We start from the raw sequence: 17889 nt of genomic DNA on the forward strand, positions 1-17889 counted from the left end.
TGATTTGTTTTTTATCTCACGGGTTTTTTGATGAAAATTTGCAACGTTTCAAAGTTGAAATAATTTATTTACAGAAAGTACATAAAATATTCATCCGTGAGATGCAATAATATATTATTTTTACAAGCAGATCGAGATCAATATGATAGAAAGTGATAAGTTCCGATGATCAGTGAAAATGAAAGACTAAGTCGATATGTACAAGAAATGAATGTTTAATTGTTATTTGTGAAACGAGCACCTCGTCTGTATACGGATCAATACGGCTCTCATCGATTGAACCGGCAAGTTTAATCCAAGATTCTGAAGAGACATCGTGTGGTCGACGCATGTATACATCACAGCATCTGGACAGAGGATCTGATTTCCACAACTGAAAAAGATTAAAAGTTTATGAAATAGAAATGTAGAATATGCAACAAACCGCTATTGCATTTGAAATTTCTTCATGATAAAAGTGAAGCGGTGGTCGTTCGTAGACAATTCCAAAGCTTGATAACATTGAAATCATTCCAAGAAGTTGAGATGGATCTGTGCTGATTTTGAAGATTCTGGAAAGAAAATGATTTATAACATTCGAAAATTCGAAAGTGAGAAGTTCAGAAATCTCACAAAAGAAAATTACCCAACTAAAATTAAAAACCATAATTTTCCAATTGTGACTAATCTTCGTGTTTTGATATCCTCCAAAACGAGAAGCCAAGTCCTCTATTGAACTCCGCCCAAACAGGGAGATTAGTCACAATTGGAAATTATTTTTAAAAGTGATTTTTTCACTCACTGTAGTTTTTGTGGTATTTCTGAATTTCAGACTGCTTAGTACGTTTTCAGGTTATTTTGTTCAATCTAGAAACTTTCAAACAATTGCTAACCAATCATTAAAATACCATTTTCCATATTTCAAAATAGTGTCACCTTGAAGTGCTCAACTGAACTTCTTGCAAATGTGGCTGAAGTTTCGTGACAAAATCCACAAATTCCGTCTCCGTAATAGATCGTAGATCGGCTCCAGTGACTTGATGACCTTTCGTCAGAGCACCACCAGTGAACAGAAGGCTCAATGGAATCAATCGGTTCTCACGATGTAATTGAAGAATTTCATCAAGCCAATCAGTGACGAATACTGTAGTTTCGAATGTTATCTGAAACAAAAAGAGTCAAATTTAAAATAAAATTGAAAGTGTTACCTTTGTCAAAGCTCTTGAGAAAGGTGCCAGAACTCCTCGAATATTGTTACTAATGAATTGACGATCAGTACGTGTTCTTTCTCGTTTCAAAAGACGTACTTCGGTTCGACGATGAATTTGATTAAATGATATGGTTATTTCGTGAGATGTCACCTGAAAAATGAAGTATGTTGACGAGAATTATTTTTTAAATTAAATTTAATTTCTTAAGATAATGGCGCAGATAATGGTGCTAATTATGGTTCATAACTTTCAAAAAATTGTAAGAATAAATTTTTAAAATTCTGAACTAAAAAATCCATCGAGATTTGTTTGAACCAAAATGTTAAGCAAGCATTCTTTTCGATTTTTGAAAATCAAAATTTTTACATCTCGTTTTCCAGCATTATCCTCGTGTGCCAGACATAATTGTCGTAGATGACTGCATGTTTGTGATAAGTTCAATAGTGACTGGGCTGAAATTTTCCAGTTTTTACTTTTTTTTTTAAATCTTGTTTTAACAACTTACCATCTAAAAAGGACATTATTTGACAAATATCGGTATCCGGTAATTGCATAAATTCAAATGATCGTCTAGACGAATTTTTCTCACTCTGAAACAAAAGATTTGGCGATGAGAAGTGTGACGGAGAGAGCGCGCCTGGAAAAATAAAACTGAAATTCATGAGATTTTCTTCAAATTTTTTATTACCGAAAATCGGATAAAGTGCAAATGAGGAGAGTTCGGCACATAGTTTACGGTCTCGTTTAGAGCATCGGGATGTGCTGAAATAATAAAAAAAGATTCGACACAGTCGAGGAGACGTCTCTTCCCCCGCAGTTGGGTTTCCCACTGACCTTAATGAGCTTTCTGGTGAGCCAACTTCCGAGTTTTCACCGGCGGTGGCTTTCCGTTGTACTTCTGGAGAACTTCTTGGTGAAATGTGTAGACTTCTCCTGGAATTTTTTTGACATTATATAATGAATTGAAATTTCAGGAGCTGCTGAGTGAAATTTTTTTTACCAAAAACATACCAAAAACAAACGACAAACTAAAATTCAGAATATTTGGAAAACAAAACAAGATTTTTTCAAACATTTCCAAGAAAATTTACATTCACCTACATCACTTTGTGTAATAATTTTCTCAATTTTTTAAATCAGCAATAATCGAAATATTTTCAAAAAAAACGAATAGATTTTCATACACAACTTTTGTCGTATTCTTCAGAAAAAAAAACAATAGGAATTAAGTTTCTAATTTCTTTTTAAAAATTATGGGTATTTTTCTACGTTTCAAAAAATGTTGAGAAAATGATTTTAAAAAAACTACCGTAATCTGAGAGTTGCTTTATTGAATTCAAATGCCACTGTACTCGCCATCACCGCAATCTTTTTGACGTTACTCGCTTCTGAAAAATGATTAATTAGAGATTTTTGTTTTTTTTTTAATATTTACTAGAAAATTGCCTTTAAAAAGACACGGAACGACACATCTGTATATTTTTTTTCAAATAAAAACACTTAATCTACTGTGAAAATTCATAGCGCTGGAAGTAATGCGAATTAGTTGGCAAAAAAGGGGAGAAGCATGATCAATTTGAATATTTATGATGTAAAAAAGAAAGTGCTCATGGAGCATCTCAAAAGAGAAAATTAGACAGAGAGATGACATCCACACTTTTTTTTCGTTTTGCATAATCGTTTATAGACATTTTAAGGTTTCATCAAAGACTTCACTGCTGTTTCAATTATGAACTTTTGAAAATTATTTTGCATCACAAAATCTGCCAGAAAAATCGCTGAAAATTTGGGATTCTGGCACATTTTAAAGGAGATTGGTCCAAAATGTTGGATTTTTCTCATTTTTTCTTATTTTTCAAATGATATTTTTGGAGTTTCAGATATTTTTTCTAGTATTTGAAATCGAACTCTACATTCCCCGCTACTACTCATTTAAGAAGAAAGATTATTTCACTGCTAAAAATGAAAGTATGAAAGATTATTGAATATTCCGCCCCAACTAAATAAAAAATTGAAAGTTCGCTCACTTTTATCTGTATTCATTTCCGGGAAACTTGATAGGAAACATAAATATTTAAAAATTTAGAAATAATCAACAATTCTAGCCACTTTCGCTTCTCCCACGAACGTTTGAAGACGAAAAATGAAAAAAAAGTTACGTCACATTCCCGGTTTTCAAACTTTCACGTTAAAAATTCATTAGGAAGTAATTGTCTTGTTTTTGAAGGGTTTCTAATGGTTCTTCGGTATTTAATTGGTTTTTCTTACAGTAATTAGTATAAACAGCATTTAAAAAATGTCAAAATCTTTTAAAAAAACCGACAATTTTCGTACAATCATACATCATATCTGTGTGGGCTTTTTCCTTGAAAACATGCGTTAATTTTATGCTCTCGGCTTTTCTGTTCACTATGAAAAATAGCAATTAACTGGACAAAGAAAACGCTCGTTTTTTATGGTTTCCGTCACCTATTTTTGAATTTTCTGACATCGAATATGTATTAAAGAAACAGGAAATAAAGAACGACGAGGCGAGGATTTCCGAAATTGAAGATGAACTTTGATGCAATGAAATTTCTTAATATAAATTTGTTTTAGATCATGGAAACTACAAATTGTTGATTTTTCGCCATATTTAGTTCAATATTTGCTTTTTCTCTGTTCAAATACGGAGAGTTTCACTGACTAACAACTTACATTCGAAGGTTTTTATTTTGAACTCAATTTAGACAATAAATTTGCAAAATGAAAGAAAAAACCTTACTTGCATCAATAAACGAGAGCCCTCTTCGTTTTTGTTGCACCGCCATCGTCGTCGCCTGACGCACCTGCAAATTCAATTTTTAGTCACACTGGATTGAAAGTGATTTCCATTAAAATAAGAGAATTACATAAATAGACTTAAAAATATTTTTCCAGGAAGACAAAAACTCAATTTGTGTTTATGGTGCGTCCATAGTCTGCGAAAAAACCGGAGTTCCTCGCTTTTTTCTCCTCAAAATTCAAGAAAGTAGGCGTGGCCAACCAATCAGCTGTTGTTTCTTGTTTTCCCATTGCTCAGCTTAAAATTTTACAGCCTCTAATTGGTTGAACACGTCCACTATTTTGAAATTGACCAATAACAAAGCGAGAAACGCCTTGTTTTTTTCCTATGGACGCTTCCGCACGCGGGAAATTCCCGTTTTCCGCAGACTATGCACCATTAATTTGATCGGAAAAACACCAATTTGGCGGCGAACCAGGTGAAACGAGAATTGTCGTCAAATGAAATGTAATGTCTGCAATTGGGTACTGTAGACTTTAAAGGTGCATGATGAAATCTCGAAAGTTTGCTACGCAAAAATGCAGACATTTGTTTTCAATGTTTTTATTTTCTTAACGGGAATTGCCCATTTCCATGTTCTTTAATATTTTTCTCTGTGGTAGCTGAAAAAAAATGAAATAAAAACGAATAGAAAACACAATAAGGCACATAATAAATCGTAAGATCAATTAGAAGAGACACCAGAAAGCGTGGGGAATGCATTCATCTTTGAGATTACCAGTTTTTGATGTTGATGAGACAGATATCCTTTGATTTTCTTCTGCAAAACATATACGGATTAGGTTTTGAGGTGCAAAAAGTTTAAAGGCATCAGATTAAGCACAAAATGATACGCGAAAGAAATTATTGGGTTAATTTTTACTTTGTGCACTTACCGAAGCAATAAGATTTGCAATAATGCATTCCAATTCATCCATATCAACATCAGTGACTCCAACAAAGCGAAGAGCAGTTTGAAAAGCATCCAAAGGAATTTGAGCAGTTCCGACTATCTGACTTCTAAACAGAAAAAAATTATCAATAAACATGAAACCTTAATTTAACTCTTACACTTTTTTGAAAAGAGTTCGGAACGTGATCATTCGCAGCTTTTCAAGCATCAGAAAGATTCCACACTTGATGAAAAATGCTTCGTTAGCTGCAAGAGCTCCATCGAGTTGAGCCAAATTTCCATCTGAAAACGTTTCATGTTCAAATGTTGTTTTTTTTAAGTTGAAACCTTTTACACCAGCCACAACATCTTGAAACTCATCAAGTCGATACTCATGGAGAAGCTGGGATGTTGGCATGTGACCAAGAAACATTTTCACAGGAATTAAATAAATCAGAATCTTTCGCTTGTTCGACATACTGTCAGCTGGGCAGTTCCTGAATGCGTAGAGCAGAGATTTCTCGGCTGAAAAAAATGTATTGAACTCAAGATTTCAGATTTTAAAGAAAACCATACCCAGATTCAAATCGGCATCAAACATTGCTTTTCTACCAAGGAAATAGTTGTAAGCTACTTTATCCGACATCAAAAAATCATGATACAATGACCCACAATTATCGATTGCCCGGATCAATGGCTTCAGGAGATTCAGCTTATTTATCTAAAAATTATAATTACAATTCAAAAAAATTGAAGAAAGCATCAAACACCTGAAAATAAATTTGGAATAGCTGATTTGTCATATTCAACATTGCCACTTTCTTCGTGGTTCCCTCTTCGGCATGAACATCCGAAACACAAGTTCTGTAGCATTCTGTGATCGCTTTGGCGGCACTTTCAAAAAATGAATTCGCATTTGAATCTCCTTCATCATCACCAGACACGCATGCTTCTGCGCCTTTACTGAGCCATCTCAAATCAGTGCACAATCGATAGAAAATTGGAAGAAACCAGTTTTCGTCTTTTCGCTTTTGAAGAATCTCTTTGTTGAATAGTTGAATAATCTGCAAAGACAGCTCTTTTGAAAGCCTTTTTCGACTTTTTTTTCCAAATTCTATATTTCAAAAAACAATGAAATTACCTGAATCTGTGTCGACTGAGCCGTGATGAGATCTTGGGCCACGTGGATATTGTAGAGAACATGAAGATGCAAACAGACGATTTCATCGAAAACCTCATCTTCTGATACTCTGCATCGTTTTGATCTCGAACCGTACGCTTCAATCTGAAATTTATTCAGATTTCCAACAAATAGAAGATTCCAGATTCGCATACATGCATAAACGGTTCCTGTGCGTGCTCATCGTAAGTCGACACAAACTTTGAAATTTTCTCTCCATTTGTCCAGTCTTGTCGGTAAAGGAGGCTGAAAAATCACACATTTTTGGGTAAAAAACACTCAACTACCTCTCAATCTGACCAAAGTAGTCTTCAATACTTCTTACTGACGGCATTTTAACTATATTTCAGCTGCTGAAACTGAAAATGAATTAATTTTTGTCCTGCGCGCGCTAAATTCGTCAAAAAAAATTCAAAGAGGAGAAATGGCCGATTTTACCCTCCCCGCAAAACCTCGTCCGCGAGAGAAAAAAGCGCGGAAGTTCAAAACAAAAAAAAACAGTTGAGTTGATTTCCTTGGGTTACTGTTAAACAAGAATGGTATTTCGCATTTTTATGTCTAGAGATTCATAAAGTAAATTATTTTCACTGAGAAAGTCTCGAAAGTTTGAAGAAAGAAAGATTAGGGCAATCTTGTTGAAAATGGTCACCATAGCAACTAAAATGTGCAGCATTTGAACCACCCGAAAATCGAAGAAAGATTTCATTTTATTCCATTTTCTATGAAAAATGTCATCGAAAAGTAGAAGTTCGTCAAAGGAAAAGTGAGTTTTCGGGAATTTTTGGTTTTATAGTTGTGATTCAGAGATTCAAAGAAGGAGAAAAAGAAAGATAAAGAGAAATCATCGAAAGAAAAGAAAGAAAAGAAAGATAAAAAAGAAAAGAAATCAAAAACTATTAAGCCTGAGCCTGAGCCTGAACCAGTGAACGAATATGAAGATGACTTTGAAGATTATGAAGATGATTTCGAAGAAGATGATGAAGAGGAGAAAAAGGCTCCGAAAGTTGAAGAAAAGCCACAAAAGGAATCAAAAGTAGAAGCTGAGGTAGATAACGAATTTGTGATAAATCAATAGAGATACTTAGAAAAAAGATTGAAAATCAAAAGTTGCAGGTTTCATTTGAAAGTAATATCATGCAACGATTAGCAACAAGTCACATGAGAAGAACAGAAGCTTCTCCTAAACCAACAATTGCTCCAAAGATTTCAAATGCACAAATTACTGTTCAATCTACGGTAAGCTAAAAAAAATTCAAAAATTATTGATTTTCTTTAAAATGTTACCGTAACTTTGCTCGAAGACGCATAGTTTTATTCGGATGGGTCTCGACGCGAAAAAAGTTTATGGTAGTACTTTTTTATTTTTTCTATTTAATTTGAAAAGATGCACCTAGGTACAACTAAAATACTGAAAAATTGTTTAAAAATCAAGAAATATTGAAAAAAAAAAGATTAGACAAAAAATTTTTAATGTTCCAAAAAACTGTACGATAAAATTTTTCGCGGTGAGACTTATTTGAAAAGTAATAACTTCAGATTGACAATAAACCATATTCATATCACAATGAAGAAGAACGTCAGACACAAGAACAACGAGCATTTGGAAGATTAAACAAGCTTCGTGGACTTATCAGTAAGATTTTTATTTTTTATTTTATGAATAACTTCAACTGGCTTTAAAATATCATGCATTGACAATCTCCTATTATGAATGTGTAGTATTTAAAGATTTTTGAAATATTGTAACTTCAAAACTTTCAGAATCGCTTACTCAAACGCGCAGGTATTTACTCATACAGTAATCCTAACTTTTTCAGGTATCGAAGTAACAAAAAGTCAGGTCTTTACGGATTTATCTTCCAATATTTTTGAACCATTCAATTCCCTTCCATCAAATAAATCGCATGCCCTAACACAAACTGGAAAAGATTGTCATACAGAAGAAGTACAGACTGAGAGAGGAGAGACAGAAGAGAAAGAGACACAATGTCCACATTCAGAGAGTACACGAATTGAAGATGGAATAGAGAAAGAGAGAACATCAACTGATAGAGCCAGATTGAAGAAGTTCTTTTTTGCTGCAACACAGGTTTCATATCTGAGTTTGGAGGAAGAATCATTAAAAGTTTCAGACAATTCGAGAAATTCTCATCAGCGAGGATAAATCTGCCGAGGAAGATGAAACGAGGGAAAAGTCAATTTCTAAGTTTTCCAGGGGATATAATCCATTCCGACTTTGTCAAGTTGTCACTAGTGAGTTTTCGAAGTTTACAAGCCCGGCATTTGAGTGCAACTTTCTTTCGAACTTTGGCAACTTACTGACGAAGTTTGGTAATTTCTTGTCAATTTTTTGCATCTTTCGGCCAAATTTTGCCAACTTTCTGCTGAACATCGTAAATTTACAACTGACAACCTTCTGACAAACCTTGGTAAACTTTCTGCCAATACTTTGGACAGTTCATTCCTAACTGCCAAACTTTGACGACTTCAGCTTAAGTTTCAAAAAGTCGGTGACAGAGAGCTACATAGCTCAGCTGAGCATCATTGCAAAGTTCTATTACTTTCATGCGTTCTCCTTTTATGTGATAAAACGTTTTCAGAAAGTAAATCCACGTGTATCCGAAAAGGAGAATCAGACAGTGTACTAGTTGCTTATGAGATTTTTGAATCTCCCGCTCCTGATCTTATCAACAAGAGTCTTATTGTAGAGTTTTTCGTCCACAAAAGACGCCCACCAAAGAGGTAGGTTTGTGTTTTATTGAAAATACGGTACATGGTCTCGCAACGAACGAGATATTTCAAATTGAGGGCGCACAAAAAAAGGTGTACAGTAACCCACCCGCAGTTATCGATCATGATCTAGCTATTTCTTATTTTCAGACTTTTTGTGGTGGAAAGTATTGTGTCAGTGATGGAATTGAGTCAATCATCCCAGATTCTATATGTGTGTCTGGTAAATTTTAATAGTAAAACATGTCAGAATAAAATAAAGCTTCCAATGTTCAGATGGATGGAACATTCTGTGCATTTGATCTATCAATTACTGACGCATTCTTTGATGATAATCTTCCATGGGTTGGTGAGTATTATTAAATGCCACAACGAAGTCATATCTCTACTCAAATATTAACCATATATATTTGTAATTGAAGACTCGGAAACCAACATTGCTCTACGTCGTCCAACATTTGATTCTTCATTTCTGGCGACTACGGTGTCAGATGCCACACCCCTCATAGGAATTGCTTTAGGAAAATCAAGGTTTGTTGGTATAAATAGTGACATTATCAATTTTAAAATATGATTTTTACTCAGAATCAATGACTTTGAGTCTCGGCACGAGTGAAACTGTTCAACTACAGTATCCTCGTCTACCTCGCAATTTTACCAAAATTTTCTATCATTTTCAATGGTCTCATGTAGGAACTAATAATGTAATAAAAATTATTAGGTACTGTAACTGAAATTTGTGTTCGCGCCAGGACCCGAGGCCATTGGTTTTGCGTGAAAATCATGTCTCGTAACTATTCTTGTTTTGCGACGAGACTCACCGAGATGAGCTCGGCTTGAAAAATCCATGCACCAAATCCATTATGTATAATACTCTTCAGTGTTGGTGAGGAAATCACGACAATTGACACAGCTGGAACAATTTCTTATTGGATTGCAAACAGAGTGGAAAAAAATGAACTTCGACTTCTTCTGACCGCAGTTATTCGCCCTCATCCTGTCCTAAAGAGGTCACGTGGTGTCAGAATGTCTCTTTTCGGTTTGATCTCCGAAAAATGCGGGAGAAAAGACGCAGAGTTTTCAACTGATTTTGCATGGTTAAGGACGTGGATACGTCACAATTTTTTGGCCAAAAAAATTCCCGCATTTTTCGTAGATCAAACCGCAATGAGACATCCTGACACCACGTGAGAGGTTGATAATCTGCACTACTCAATTATTTTTTTTTAATTGATGCAAAATCAGAGAAAGCCAAGATCTGGGCGGAGCTTATTATTGACTTTCACTTAACTTTAATTTTCCGGACACTTGTTTTTAGACATTCTACATCATTCGCCGTCTCCGCTTTCTGCCACGTCACCAACCCGTTGAGATTTTTCATCGGAACAGATACTGGAATGTTGTATTCTATGTATAAATCAGATACTTCTCAAGCAATCCCAAAAATTTACAAAACTGAAAAAGGTTGCATAAAACTTAATTTGATTTTTAAAAAAACGAGCGGTTTTAGAAAAGTATGGAGAGGTTACTGTAATTGCAGCAAATCCATCGGATAATACTGTATTAATTGTAAGCTTTTCAATATAATTTTTTTCCAAATGCTTTTCAAATATCTAGATTTCCTCATAAAGAAAAATTAATCACAGGTTGGATTTTCAAATGGTTCAATTTCGGTGTACCGTACCACGCAGGCATCATCAATTGTCAACATTCCAACAGCTGATCTATCGACACGTGTCACATGGATATCATGGAGTCTTACGTGGGTTACGGTAACTGCTCTGCTTTTATTCAAATATTTACAGTAATCCATCTGGCTTTTATACGATTCACAACTCAAATATCATAACATACTGGGATTTGGGATTTAAGTTATCTCCAAAGAGTGTAGATCATCGGACGGTAAGGAATTCCTTTATTTTGGTTAAAAATTAAATTTTCATCTGTTTCAGGATTCTGTTCAAGTACTTGCATCTGACACGTGGCTTTCGGAAAACGCTAAAATTGGTTATATGGCTTTTGGATTAAGCAATGGAGATTCCGAGGTTCATGTTCTAGAAGATCCCGCGCGGAAGAATCAAAACGAAACCATTTTGGAGGTTTTGAGAAGAATTAAAAATTTGTGAATGATCTTTTTTGGATATTGAAAATTTGAAATAAAACCGTATTGTTGTTCAAAAAACTTTCATTTGAAGACGTGCTCTTTTCTTCAGTCTTTTTCAGCACACACATATAGATTTGGATAGCAGATAAGTAGATATAATATGGGAAATCTGTTTGAGAATGAGATTATTAGTTATTCTTTTCATCATTCTCGTTGTCCGTATCTTGTGGCATTTGAGAAGTTGATGGTTGTTGTGTTGGGGGATGGAAGAGTGAACTTGACGACCATAAATTGAATTCTGGACCACTGAACATTGTGAACATTGGGCCTGTTGCAGATGATTCGGCTAAAAAATGATTTTGTGTTTAAAATTGTTTAATTAACATAGAAATTAAGAGGAAAAACTGAAACTCACTTGAAGCCAGATTGATTCCTAAATGTGAAAGTGACAATGGATCATCCTCTAGTTCAGAAAGTGGATTTGACACCGTATTTGTGCCCCATGGATCCGAATTTGAATTGTCTCCCCAAATAGATGTTGCTGGAGGTGCAGGCTGAATTGAGTTCTGAGACATTTGCATTCTATTCGGATTTCCGGGTGTCCTTGTAAAGTCGTAATTCGGATTTAATGCCGAAGATGATGATTGATTATTTTTCTTTTCACTTCCTATTGTCAGTCGACGACTTCCCATTTTTTGAGGTGAGTTTTCAAGCTAAAAATTAAATAATTATTTATGTTTTTGTCTTTTGTGAACCTGCCTTTCTTGAAAGAGTTGATGAAGCTTGACTTGGACTTCTCTGTCTTTTCATTTGCTGATTGAAATTATCAATATCATCATCTTTGAATATATCCTTAGATGCGGCAGACATCGATGAGAAATCCATTTCTGCATCATCGACATTGACATCCTGTAATATTTCTTAATAAGTAAAGATATTCAATTCTAATTTTAATTACCTCATCAATCCAATCTGGTGCAGCTTCACCTCCAATACTTTCTTCGTCTCCTCCTAAATGTCCGCTAGTTCCCCAGGTCATTCCAATATCCGAAGGTGTTGTAACTGTAGTTCCTTCCGAATCATTAGTTATTGGAGCAACTCCAGAAGCTTGTCGAATAAGATCTTCCATCTGTTCCGCACTCAACGGCCCTCCATAATTCCACAGATTCATAAACGGCATTGCAGCTTGAGCCGCTGGTGTATCCCACATTCCTGCGTCCATTGGCATGCCCATTGATGACAAGAATTGACGATAGAAGAGATCAGGTGAAGTTAAAGAAGTTGGTGGGACGTGAACAAAGTCGTCTGTTGGAGCTGACGTCGGAGCAATTGGAGCTGGAGAGCTAGCGGGATGCTGAGCTCGATTAGACTGGGATGGTGTTTTGCTTGGCGTTCTTGCTTTCGAAGGAGTTGGCTGCTTTGGCCGTTCAACTGGTATTGCATTGGGCTTCTTCTGTTCAGATGGCTTGATGGGTTTCTCTGGTTCTGTTGGCGGAGGAATTGAAGTTTTCGGAGTAACGGGAGTCTTTGTGACTGGTGGTACCTGCACATGTTTCTTTCGCTGATTGTTTCCTTTTGGTTTTGGTGATGGTCCCGGAGTGGTTTTCTTCGCTGGTTCCATTTTATTTTGAACCGGCGGGCTTTGAACAACTGGTTGTACAATAATAGGTGCTTCCAAATTATTATTTTCTTTCTGTTGCGCAGCTCGTTTCTTCTTTCTTTGACTTTTCGACATTGGTGGCTCAGGGTCTGTCACAACCGAAGATTGAGCCCCAGAATCCTTTCTCTGTGCCCACATCTCTGCAAGCTCTTCTTCTTCAACTTCATCAAATTCTGGAGCAAGTTCTCCAGAGTTTTGTTGTCGCTTCTGCTGCCCAACATATTCAAGCATTTGACGGAACTCTTCAACCTTCTGCATTGTCACTGGATTCTTCTTTTTCGTTACTTTTGCCGATTTTGATTGTTTATCATCCGCTTTTTCTCTCCTCCAGAACAAAGACCATTTCCAGAATAAATGAACGCATTTCACAATGAAGTTGGCCAAACCGATAAGTAATCGAGAAATGAGCCAAGCATCGGATGAAGCTCGAAGCGTTGAAGGTCTAGTCGCCGGGGTTGGCTTCTTTATAGAACTTTCGGGCTTAGCTGTAGAAGGTACTGTAGGAACAGGTGTAGTTGTAGAATTGTTCTTATTCAAATTGTTGAGATCAAATACGTGGCGAGGAATGGCAAATTGTTGTCTGATGGCAACGGCAATAGCACGATCACCTTCCAGATAGGCGCATGCAAGAACACAAACAAGACAGAATCTGAAAATAATTATTTTAGTTTTCATAAAGTTTTGTTTAAACTTACATCAGTGCTGTTACACAGCTATAATACATGATATTCTCAAAAGGTGGTCGAGGGAGTGCCTGATGACATTTGGCAAGCATATCACCGGGTACTGTAGATGCCAATGGGAATATCCAAGCACTACCGTTCATGTGCATATAAAGTTGTAAATCTGCTTCATTGGTTGTTGTAAGGAAGTCTGGTGTGTAACTGAAATTTAAAAAAAATACAATTTATGTTTATTTTGTAATTATATTTTTCTAACTCACGCAATATCTAAAGCATATGTCTCATTTGGTTGTAGACGGAACGGGTAACAATTGAGAATTCGAAAACCTCGATTCTCGCAAGGAACACCGTTAATACTCATATTGGTTACGGTAAATTGAACTTCTCCACTATTCATCACTTGGAACGGGCGGCGAACAGTCAGAGTTGAGTGCAATTTGTGCATTAATCCTGTAAAATTTTGCATTTATATTTTTCAATGAAATTTCGAATCACATACTTTTAGGGTTATTGCAATCTGTCAAATGATCGTGCCGAATTTCGAATAATAACGGCTTTTTGGATCGAGCTTCGGCTCCTTCAACTTTAACTCCAATTCGAGCACCTTTTCCATACATTACAACTGGCTCAATCGCTGTCAAATTGTTACGAATCAAGAGAAGAGATGATCGGAGTGTGTAGTCTGATGGCAGGAAACCAAGGCGAAGTCGAATTTTCATATGTGGTTTTAGGATCATTGATAACGTGAACCTGAAATTAATTGATAAATTGAATTAATTTTAAAACAACTAACCTAGGAATATTAATTTCATTATTATATCTTGGCATCTCATGATTTAAATGATATTCAAATGCTTCTCTGAGCTTCGGAACAGGTGAATCTGACTTCAAAGTGAACAATTCAGTGTCTCGCAACGAAAACATCAATGTTTCGTTCATTTCAACATGATCTGTCAGTTCGGATACCAAATTTGGACGCATCAGTTCGACGAGAGACTCTGCATCCGGGTAGATAACCAATGGAATTACTTGAATTGCAACTGGCACATTTGTTGGATTGGCTAGTGTTAGATTCACGATGGTGAAGTTTCCAAGAGCTGTTAGAGGGAAATGAATGGAATTTCTTGTGAGAAGTCGTGGCCACACCAATTCAGCAGATGTTTTGATCTTGATATTCTTTGCTTTATCAGTATCCAAAATTATTGTAGTGTTGATATGATGTTTTCCACTATTCACCAATGCATCATATTTCTTTCTCAACTGTTTGTACAGATAAGAATCAATTTCTGGCAAATTAGATGGTAGTGTGAGACCATGCGTAAACCACGCTCCATCGGAACTTCCTAATGGGAGACCCAGATAACAGTAATCATGTTCACATGGAGCTGATGGAGAGAACATGACACGTCCAAGATTAGTGAGTCGTCCTGAACGAAGCACAGGTGGATTCTTGGGATCGAATCCTTCGAAAAAGAATCGTGGATCTTCATTGAGAGTTGTCAGACGGGTTACGGTCATATCTTCGTCGAATGAGTTGAATACCTAAACAATTTCAGAAATTGAAGCAACTATTAGGATCTTCCTACCTGTAGTGTTCGATAAACCAATTTCGACGGGAACGTCTGTCCGAAGCATATTTCTTCCGGTATCGACTGTAGTGATCCAGTTGATACTTGATAAGTAACTCCAAATATTTTACTCTCTAAATCAGTTTCGAAAATGATATTTCCGTTTCGAACAACTCCATCCGATGGAACTTTCAGCTCCAAATCAAAGATTTTTCCTTTCATTGGTGGAATATCAACATCGGTGGCTTCAACGTATTCAAGACGTTCATCATTTCGAACATCAGAAAAGTTTCCGATCGACTTGACACCAACTTCGTAGAGTCGGTAAGCCGAACGATGTGGTACAGCAAGATTTTTGAGACGCATCTCAGCTCGATTGTGATTCCAAACCACGAACTGAAATTATAAATTGAAATGTTATAACTTTATTTTAATTTTTTCTTACTCGAATTGTCCTTGTGTCATTCCTTTCAACAAAACCGAAATCAAATGAATTTTTATCCACAGATATCAACTCAACGTTCATTCTTCCTGTATAGGTTGATAGGCTTAAATTAAAAGTGGAAACATTTGTGTGTAGATAAATTGTAGAGTTATCGAATGTTGGTGGTAGTTTCTTATTGTATTTCAGAACAAAGACTGGTGAAATGTGGCCGGAACGGATGAGGGCAGTGCGATCAATGAGTCGAACCTGAAAGAAGAGAAAATAATAACTAGGATAATTCAGTTTTGAGAATTTGAACTTTAAAAATTTCCCAAAAAAAAATTATGAGAACTTACAGAAAAGTGGGAGACCAATTCTGGAGCCAATGTAATATTGAAAATAGCCACATCGAATGGCAACTGATTTTCAATTCGAATAATTCTTTGATGAGGTGGTCTCAAATCTTCTTGAATCGATAAATCATTTCCAATCGGGAGAAGGTCTCCACGAAATACATCGGCTCGATACGGAATGCTAACATTATAGTTTCCACCTCTAGAAACTGCAATAATGTGCCCACTAATATGTTTCATCTGTTGTTGAGGTGACATTTGTACTCGATTTCCTTCTAGATATACTTTTACAAGATCTGCTTTTGGTCCCAATGTGACGCTTCCCTTTGTTGGTGGATATACTATAATTGGTGGATGTGAAGCAAATTCCATATAAATTGCTGTATGATCTCCTTTCTCTACGTATAGAGTCTCGAATTCCAACCTTCCTCCAATTTGATATTGAACCACAGAAAATACTTTGGCCTCTGATTTCATCCCTTGTCGAATAAGTCCAAAATCCAAAATTTCATCTGTTGCATACACTCCGCGACGTTTCAGAACTTCAATTGGTACGGTTAAATAGATATCCGTATTCGGTTTGCGATGCTCAGAGCTCAAATAAATTTCAGATCCAATTCGAACAAATACTGTCGAATTTTCAGAAGTTGCTCCAACTAGGACCAGCGTAGCGATTTGTTTGGATTGATATGGACGAATATCCCAATATTGTAGTGGTTCTTCAGCCAATTTACTGTCAACTTCATGAGGAAGTTCTATGTGAGCATTTCCTCCAGATGTTCCGATCTATAAATTTTGTTAAATTAAACTAATTTAGAAGTAAATAATTATTAAATTCAATTATATAGGCGAAATAATTGAAGATTTTCGAAAATTGGTCATTTGAAAGTTTTGAAATGTTACAAAAATGAAAATGTATCTATTTTTCTCACAAAAACTAGTATTTTTTCGATTCAAAACTATTTTAAATACAAAATTTTTTTTTTATATTTATTTAAACAACGTCCTTTGAATGTATTTTTATCATCTCCGTGAAATTTTTCATTTAAAAAACAAACCTCGGTAATTCTCATTGTATACGCGTACGGATTGAAAATAACAATTGGCTTTGAAATAGATGAATTCATCGGAAGACGATAACCAGTAAATGGTGATATACGATATGGATTTGAATCACAATTTCCCTGCATTTTGTATGTGAATACTCCAACAGAAGTGTAAAAATGAACAATTGTCGATCGTTTTCCAATTTCTCGTGGTAGGAAGACCACTTCCAATGATGTAACACCATGTGGCTCAAGCTTCTGAAATTATCAAGAAATAATTGATTTTTGAGTAGAGAAAACTCACATATTGCTCAAAATATGAAGCTTGAAATTCAATAGAGTTGACAACAACTGCATCGAGGAATATCTGTTCATTTCTCATATTTCGAATGTAGATTTTGCGTTTCTGCGCGGTACCGACAGAACTGAAAAAAAATGCATACTTGGAAGGTTTTTTAAATTAATCAAAATTTTTGTTATCATACTTAAAATGGCCCCAAAATGTCGAATTTCATAACGAGACATTCCAAAAATTGCATTTTTTCAAAGTCTCGTTATGAAGTTCGATCTTTTGAGTATAATTAAAAATTATTCACTTTTGCCCAAAATCCATCATTGGTGGATCCATCTCCATTGGAAGTTTCCCTTTTCCAGACAATTTCAACACGTTGAATGTTTTCGTCGCATGGTTCTTGTTGGCTTCTTTCGGACAATTTCCTTCACAAACTCCTTTAATTGAATCATAAACTGGCAATTGATGCACATTTTCGGGTCGAATAGGATGATTGAGATAGTGAAGCTCTTCACCGATTTGAACAAATGCGGTATGAAGAACTGGAATCTCGTGAAGCTGGGATGCGGACACTTCTTCTGGAAGAGGCCATGCCTGAAATTGATTTTTTAATGTGAATTTCTGAGGCTAAACCATACCTGCTGATCTGCAAAAGTTGAAGTGATTAAAAGAGAAATTAGGAAGAAATATATCGTCCGATATCTGTTTGAAGTTTTGTGTATTGATGGAACCATTTGAGCATTTGGTAAATTGAGAGTTTCTCTGAAAAAACGAATAAATTTTTTTCTATAGGTTTTCTGAGTAAGATAATTAAAAAGCACAATAAAACGGAAATCAGTTTTTATTGCTTATTTTTTGCTTATTTGCTTATGCAACATGGATGATACGTGGAATTGAACGGCACTAAGAGATTTCTCCAGGGAAATAAAAAAGTGAGAGACAACGGCAAAGGCGACGTCGACTT

The 17889-nt window shown here is 35.6% G+C and overlaps 4 protein-coding genes across 4 annotated transcripts; 1 reads left to right on the plus strand and 3 right to left on the minus strand.

Moving 5' to 3' along the window:
• Positions 1–46: 46 nt before the first annotated feature.
• C27F2.7 (putative F-box protein C27F2.7) lies at positions 47–4020 on the minus strand. The gene is made up of 10 exons (NM_065655.5): positions 3955–4020; positions 2500–2578; positions 2025–2123; positions 1879–1952; positions 1696–1827; positions 1557–1642; positions 1188–1340; positions 916–1142; positions 425–551; positions 47–373 (listed from the first exon to the last, which is right to left on the minus strand). Exons 1-10 carry the CDS (start codon positions 3998–4000, stop codon positions 170–172), a joined length of 1227 nt encoding a protein of 408 aa, NP_498056.2. The 5' UTR covers positions 4001–4020; the 3' UTR covers positions 47–169.
• Positions 4021–4544: 524 nt separating this feature from the next.
• Positions 4545–6424, minus strand: C27F2.10 (PCI domain-containing protein 2 homolog). Its single transcript, NM_065656.9, has 9 exons — positions 6353–6424; positions 6221–6311; positions 6027–6170; positions 5656–5949; positions 5462–5606; positions 5234–5410; positions 5065–5188; positions 4890–5013; positions 4545–4774 (listed from the first exon to the last, which is right to left on the minus strand). Exons 1-9 carry the CDS (start codon positions 6397–6399, stop codon positions 4679–4681), a joined length of 1242 nt encoding a protein of 413 aa, NP_498057.1. The 5' UTR covers positions 6400–6424; the 3' UTR covers positions 4545–4678.
• A 310-nt stretch (positions 6425–6734) lies between these two features.
• wdr-60 (WD Repeat protein) lies at positions 6735–10976 on the plus strand. The gene is made up of 16 exons (NM_001381848.1): positions 6735–6828; positions 6870–7110; positions 7179–7301; positions 7602–7698; positions 7883–8154; positions 8198–8318; positions 8666–8807; positions 8946–9018; positions 9072–9144; positions 9218–9326; positions 9677–9805; positions 10114–10259; positions 10306–10364; positions 10442–10557; positions 10601–10697; positions 10748–10976. The coding sequence occupies exons 1-16, from the start codon at positions 6794–6796 to the stop codon at positions 10919–10921; spliced, it is 2007 nt and encodes a 668-aa protein (NP_001367569.1). The 5' UTR covers positions 6735–6793; the 3' UTR covers positions 10922–10976.
• On the minus strand, positions 10965–17687 carry tmem-131 (Transmembrane protein 131 homolog). Its single transcript, NM_065658.8, has 15 exons — positions 17564–17687; positions 17230–17519; positions 16938–17058; positions 16646–16891; positions 15591–16373; positions 15256–15501; positions 14829–15206; positions 14036–14784; positions 13742–13992; positions 13503–13692; positions 13255–13443; positions 11858–13208; positions 11659–11808; positions 11315–11612; positions 10965–11245 (listed from the first exon to the last, which is right to left on the minus strand). Exons 1-15 carry the CDS (start codon positions 17657–17659, stop codon positions 11088–11090), a joined length of 5496 nt encoding a protein of 1831 aa, NP_498059.2. The 5' UTR covers positions 17660–17687; the 3' UTR covers positions 10965–11087.
• Positions 17688–17889: the final 202 nt, after the last annotated feature.

The sequence above is a fragment of the Caenorhabditis elegans genome, chromosome III (genome assembly GCF_000002985.6).
Source record: "Caenorhabditis elegans chromosome III".
In the NCBI taxonomy this organism is placed as follows: domain Eukaryota; kingdom Metazoa; phylum Nematoda; class Chromadorea; order Rhabditida; family Rhabditidae; genus Caenorhabditis; species Caenorhabditis elegans.